Source organism: Sapajus apella, unplaced genomic scaffold (assembly GCF_009761245.1).
Source record: "Sapajus apella isolate SASKATOON/1434 unplaced genomic scaffold, GSC_monkey_1.0 scaffold88, whole genome shotgun sequence".
Classification (NCBI taxonomy): domain Eukaryota; kingdom Metazoa; phylum Chordata; class Mammalia; order Primates; family Cebidae; genus Sapajus; species Sapajus apella.
Window position 1 is genome coordinate 6,621,657 of NW_022437028.1, and position 6,050 is coordinate 6,627,706.

General features: G+C 58.9%; 1 protein-coding gene across 3 annotated transcripts in view; it reads left to right on the top strand.

Annotated features, from left to right (window-relative positions):
* Positions 1 to 6,050, top strand: part of RASA4B (RAS p21 protein activator 4B) — a 37,623-nt gene that overhangs the window by 22,303 nt on the left and 9,270 nt on the right. For all 3 annotated transcript variants that reach the window (XM_032255048.1, XM_032255049.1, XM_032255050.1), the window contains 7 exons: positions 259 to 409; positions 669 to 733; positions 1,812 to 1,924; positions 2,121 to 2,313; positions 2,521 to 2,658; positions 3,227 to 3,371; positions 3,892 to 4,061. In XM_032255048.1, coding sequence (XP_032110939.1) covers positions 259 to 409; positions 669 to 733; positions 1,812 to 1,924; positions 2,121 to 2,313; positions 2,521 to 2,658; positions 3,227 to 3,371; positions 3,892 to 4,061 — 975 coding nt within the window. The remainder of the gene's footprint in view (positions 1 to 258; positions 410 to 668; positions 734 to 1,811; positions 1,925 to 2,120; positions 2,314 to 2,520; positions 2,659 to 3,226; positions 3,372 to 3,891; positions 4,062 to 6,050) is intronic.

The window sequence follows — 6,050 nt, forward strand, 5'->3', positions numbered from 1 at the left end:
GTGAGGGCCCCGGGGCAGGGGGGGTCCAGCGTGCAGGTGAGGGCCCCAGGGCAGGGGGGAGGGTCCAGCGGCGGTAGGCCTAAGCCCTGTCCTAAACACATTCTGCAGAATGGAAAACTGAGGTCTGGGGATGTAAGGAGCTGGCCAGTGCCCAGGGCCCCGTCCCCGGCCACCCCTTGGGAAAGCAACTTCCTTCTCCGGGGTACCCTGAGGTTCTCAGAGGGAAGGGTTCGGGATCCCCCGTGCCTCTCCCTGCAGGGCCCGGGGCAGCTGATCCCACTCATCGAGGAGACAACCAGCACGGAGTGTCGCCAGGACGTGGCCACCAACCTGCTCAAGCTCTTCCTGGGGCAGGGGCTGGCCAAGGACTTCCTGGACCTGCTCTTCCAGCTGGAGCTGAGTCGCACCAGTGAGGCCTGGGAGGGAGCTGGGCCCAGTGGACTGGGAGGTGGTGGTGGGGAGGGGATCCTTGTGCAAGAGGCAGATGGGAGACAGGAGGGAGGTAAGAGACAGAGCCAAGGGCAGAGGTGGGACAGTGGGCTGGGAGGTGGCGAGGAGGCCCTTTATTGAGGGGCCAGCTTAGGTCCCCCAGCCCCAAGGTCCTCTGTCCCCCCCCCCCCCCAAAGCTTTTCCCCCGCCCCCTACCCCCCGGGGACCTCTGTTTGTAGGTGAGGCCAACACCCTGTTCCGGAGCAACTCCCTGGCCTCAAAGTCCATGGAGTCCTTTCTGAAGGTGAGGTTGCCTTCGATATTGTCCTCATCTTACAGATGACAACAGTGAGGTTCAGAGATACCAATGGAAGGGCTGCAACTTCCACTCCAGTGTTCTATCTCTGTATTCAGAGCCCTTGAGGTTAAGAATGTGGCCCAGCCAGGCACAGTGGTGCGTGCCTGTAGTCCCAGCTACTCGGGAGGCGGAGGCTGGAGGATCGCTTGAGTCTAGGAGTTCTGGGCTGTAGTGCGCTATGCTGATCAGGTGTCCACACTAAGTTCGGCATCAATATGGTGACCTCCCGAGAGTGGGGGCCCACCATGTTGCCTAAGGAGGGGTGAACCGGCCCAGGTCAGAAACAGAGCAGGTCAAAACTCCCATGCTGATCAGTAGTGGGATCGAGCCTGTGAATAGCTACTGCACTGGGCAACATAGCGGACCCCGTCTCTTAAAAAAAAAAAAAAAAAAAAAAAAGAGCTAGAAAAGAATGTGGCTGAGCACAGTAGCTCATACCTGTAATTTCAGCACTTTGAGAGGCTGAGTCAGGTGGATCACCTGAGGTCAGGAGTTTGAGACCAGCCTGGCCAACCTGGTGAAACCCCGTCTCTACTAAAAATGCAAAAATTAGCCTGGTGTGGTGGCGGGCTCCTGTAATCCCAGGTACTGAGGAGGCTGAGGCAGAATTGCTTTAACCAGGAGGCAGAGGTTGCAGTGAGCTCACGCCACTGCACTCCAGCCTGGGCCACAGAGCGAGACTCCATCTCTCCCCCAAAAATGTGTGTGTGTGTGGGGTGTGTGTGTGTTTAAAATTTAAATTAGAGACAGTCTCACTGTGTTGCCCAGGCTAGTCCCAAACTCCTGGTCTCAAGTGATCCTCCTACCTTGGCCTCCCAAAGTGCTGGGATTACAAGGGCTAAGAATTCCATTCATTAATTTACTCACTCATTCATGGATAAGCAGTTTTCCCTGCATGTGTACCTGGCCTCCTCCTGGGTGGATACAGCAGGCAGATGGTGCAGAGGCGGCTGCTCTGGAGAGAGTGGGCAGGTCGAGTGGGATGGGGAGAGATGGGACCAATGTGACCCGTGGTGGTCCCCAGGTGGCCGGGATGCGGTACCTGCACAGCGTCCTGGGCCCCATCATCAACAAGGTGTTTGAGGAGAAGAAGTACGTGGAGCTGGACCCCAGCAAAGTGGAAGTTAAGGATGTAGGGTGAGGCCGGGGGTAATTGGGGGGGGGCGCAGTGGTGGCAGGGTGGGATCAGGCCCTCTCTGCGCGTGTTTGTGGCTCTGCCCACCGGTATATTGCCCCCTGTGTGCGTGTCCCGGCTGCTGCTATAACCACTGCCCCTGTCGTGGCCCTGGCACTGACCGCGACCCCCTCTGCCGCCCCGCCCCGTCCCACGCAGGTGCTCTGGGCTGCACCGTCCGCAGACCGAGGCCGAAGTGCTGGAGCAGAGCGCGCAGACGCTGCGCGCCCACCTGGGGGCGCTGCTGAGCGCGCTCTGCCGCTCGGTTCGCGCGTGCCCAGCCGTGGTGCGCGCCACCTTCCGCCAGCTCTTCCGGCGCGTGCGCGAGCGCTTTCCCGGCGCCCAGCACGAGGTGCGTGCTCCACCCGCCGGGCTGGGCCGGGCCGGGCCGGGCTGGACTCGGCTGGGCGGGGCCGAAGAGCGGTAGGGAAGCACGGAGCGCTGGGGAAGGGCGGGGAGGCGGTATCCCGGGGAGGGTCAGGGACGGAGCCGAAGGGGGGGGGCTGCCCGGCGCCCAGGCTTGGGGGACGCCAGCCCGCGCTCTCCCGCACCCCCCCAGAATGTGCCGTTCATCGCCGTCACCAGCTTCCTGTGCCTGCGCTTCTTCTCTCCCGCCATCATGTCGCCCAAGCTCTTCCACCTGCGGGAGCGCCACGCGGACGCCCGCACCAGCCGCACCCTGCTCCTGCTGGCCAAGGTGCGGGCCTTGCGGCCACGGGAGGGAAGCGCAGCTGGGTGTCGCACCGGGGCCCTGGCCCGGACTGCTGTGTGTTCCCTACCGGCTCCGGCGAGGCCACTGGCACGCCCACGTGGGCATTGCACTTCACAGTTTGCAGAGCCTTCCTGTGGCCACCTTGTCCGAGCCCTGTCTCATGGATAAGGGGACAGGCCTTCGAGGGGTCGGAGGTTGCCAAGGCCGCCCAGCCTGTCAGTGGTGAATCGGGGGACCTTCCAACCTGGGTCTACTTACTCCCAGGCTGCACCTGTCTGCCCGGCACAGGGGTGGGGTACCCAGTGAGTGTAGCAGCGGCTATTAAACCTGCAGAAGAAGGCCCAAGTGGTCTCAGTGATAATAAGGCATGGAACTCTGTGATCCACTCCTCCCTGATCCCTTGTGGAGCTGGAGAGGGGGTTCCCGTGGGCATGGCCTCTGTCGCCTCTGCCTCATCTCTACAGCTGAGTAGCAAAGACTTGGGGGGTGGGAGGGGTGCAGTGGCTAGGCCCCTGACCCAGCAGAGCCTGGCTTTTCCTGCTGTCACCTACAGGCAGTCCAGAATGTGGGCAACATGGACACGCCGGCTTCCAGAACCAAGGAGGCTTGGATGGAGCCGCTACAGCCCACTGTGCGCCAGGGGGTGGCACAGCTGAAGGACTTCATCACCAAGCTCGTGGACATCGAGGAAAAGGACGGTGAGCGCCTCCCTGTACAGACCCGCCCACAGCCTACTGCTGAAGTTTGCTCCGCCCTTGAGTCCCACGGCCCCACCCACCGCTGTTCGTGGCCCCTCTCGTGGCCCCACCCACCGCCTACTGTTAACATTTGCCAGGCTCCCGGGCCATAGACCCACCCACCACTGTTTGTCCTTCCTGTGGCCCCGCCCACTGCCTGGTGTTGACGTTTGCCCCGCCCCTAGACCCATGGCCTCACCCACCATCATCTGTGCCTGTTGACATTTGCTCCACCCTTGAGCTCCATAGCCCCGCCCACCACCTGCTGTTGACTTGTGTCAACAGCACAAGTCAACCCCGAAGCCCATGGCCCCACCTACCCCTGTCCACCTGTCACCCAGCTCACCACCAGTTGCTGATTTTTGCTCCGCCCTTGAGCCCCATGGCCCCGCCCACTGCCTGCTGTTCACATCTGCTCCGCCCCCTGGTTCCGCTCTCATTCACCGGGCTCTCAATTCCCCCCCCTTCCCTGGCCTGGCAGAGCTGGACCTGCAGCGGACGCTGAGTTTGCAGGCGCCACCTGTGAAGGAGGGGCCGCTCTTCATCCACAGAACCAAGGGAAAGGGCCCCCTCATGTCCTCCTCCTTCAAGAAGCTCTACTTCTCCCTCACCACCGAGGCCCTCAGCTTCGCCAAGACGCCCAGCTCCAAGGTGGGTAAGGAGGGAGGCCAGCAAGTGGGGCTCTGAGAAGTTATGGTACCCTAGAAGCACCTGTCCCCTTCCTTGGAGCCCATCGGAGGTCCCCGAGGGTCAGAGAAGAAAGCCAGGTGTGTGGCATCTGTACTGCTTGTCAGAACCTAGGAGGGCCAGGCACGGGTGGCTCACACCTGTAATCCCAGTACTTTAGGAGGCTAAGGTGGGTGGATCACTCGAGGTCAGGAGTTCGAGACCAGCCTGGCCAACATAGTGAAACCCCGACTCTACTAAAAATGCAAAAATTAGCCAGGCGTGGTGATGGGTGCCTATAGTCCCAGCTACTCGGGAGGCTGAGGTACAGGAATCACTTGAACCTGGGAGGCAGAGGTTGCAGTGAGCCAAGATCACGCCACTGCATTCCAGCCTGGGCAACAGAGCAAGACTCTGTCTCAAAAGAAAAAAAAAAGAGGATGATGATCCGACCTTACCAGGTTGTTGAGGGTTAGATGAGATGGTCTCCCTAAGGATCCTGAAGACCCGTCCTGGCAGGTAGTACTGTTTAGGCAAATTGTTTTATTAAAGATAGTACATCCCCTGGGCTACTAGGTGAGGAGGAGGCTAGGGCAACCAGGGGAGGCTTCCTGGAAGAGGCAGGAATATAGAAGCATGGAATCTTGGTATGGGAAGGGATCTCAAAGATCATACTTTATCCATGGACCTGGTAACCCCTTGATGTACACCTGCCCCAGTCATGCAGGATAGTCATGGGGACAGTCTGCCAGGAATACCCAGCCTAGCCCTAAGCAGGCAAGTGTGGGCTGGGGGTAAGTGAAGGAGCTCATCACCCATTCTCTTCTCAAAGAGCCAAATCAGGGCTCCCACCAGATGAGGGGTCCACCCCTTCCTACCAAAGACCCCTTGGATGATAATTATTATTATTTTGAGACAGGGTCTTGCTCTGTCACCCAGGCTCTAGTGCAGTGGTATGATCATAGCTGACTGCAGCCTTGAACTCCTGGGCTCAAGCAGTCTTCGTGCCTCAGCCTCCCAAGTAGCTGGGACTACAGGCATGTGCCACCAAGCCAGGCTAATTTTCTTTGCGAAAGAGTCTTGTTATACTGCCCAGGCTGGTCTCAAACTCCTGGCCTCAAGCAGTCCTCCCACCCCAGCCTCCCAAAGCACTCAGGTGATTATTCTACATCTGTTGAAAGATTTGGCTACATAGGCATCATTTAATGCTGGTCCCCATTTTTGTCTGCTGTCAATCTTTGATAGCCAGTCAGATGGCCTGTCATTCTGAGACAGTTGGGGCCGCTGTTGTGATTTCTACCCTGAGCAGGTCTTCCTCTTGTTTGGCCTCTGCCCCAAGCAGGGAAGACCACGTCGTTTCTGAGGACTCAGCAACAGCAGAAAGCGCTCAGGTTTGAGACCAGCCTGGGCAGCATAGAGAGACCGCATTGCTACAAAAAAACATTTAACAAATTTGCTGAGCATAGTGGCATGCACCTGCAGTCTCAGCTACTCAGGAGACTGAGGCAGGAAGACTGCTTGAGCCCAGGAGTTTGAAGCTGCGGTGAGCTATGATTGCACCACTGCCCTGCAGCCTGGGTGACAGAGTGAGACCCTGTCTCTCTTAAAAAAAAAAAAAAAAAAAAAAAGAAGCCAGGCGCAGTGGCGCGTGCCTGTAGTCCCAGCTACTCGGGAGGCTGAGGTGGGAGGATCGCTTGAGCCCAGGAGTTCTGGGCTGTAGTGCGCTATGCTGATCAGGTGTCCACACTAAGTTCGGCACCAGTATGGTGACCTCCCAGGAGCAGGGGACCACCAGGTTGCCTAAGGAGGGGTGAACCGGCCCAGGTCGGACACAGAGCAGGCCAAAACTCCCTTGCTGATCAGTAGTGGGATTGTGCCTGTGAATAGCCACTGCACTCCAGCCTGGGCAACATAACAAGACCCCAGCTCTTTAAAAAAAAAAAAAAAAAAGGCCGGGCGCGGTGGCTCAAGCCT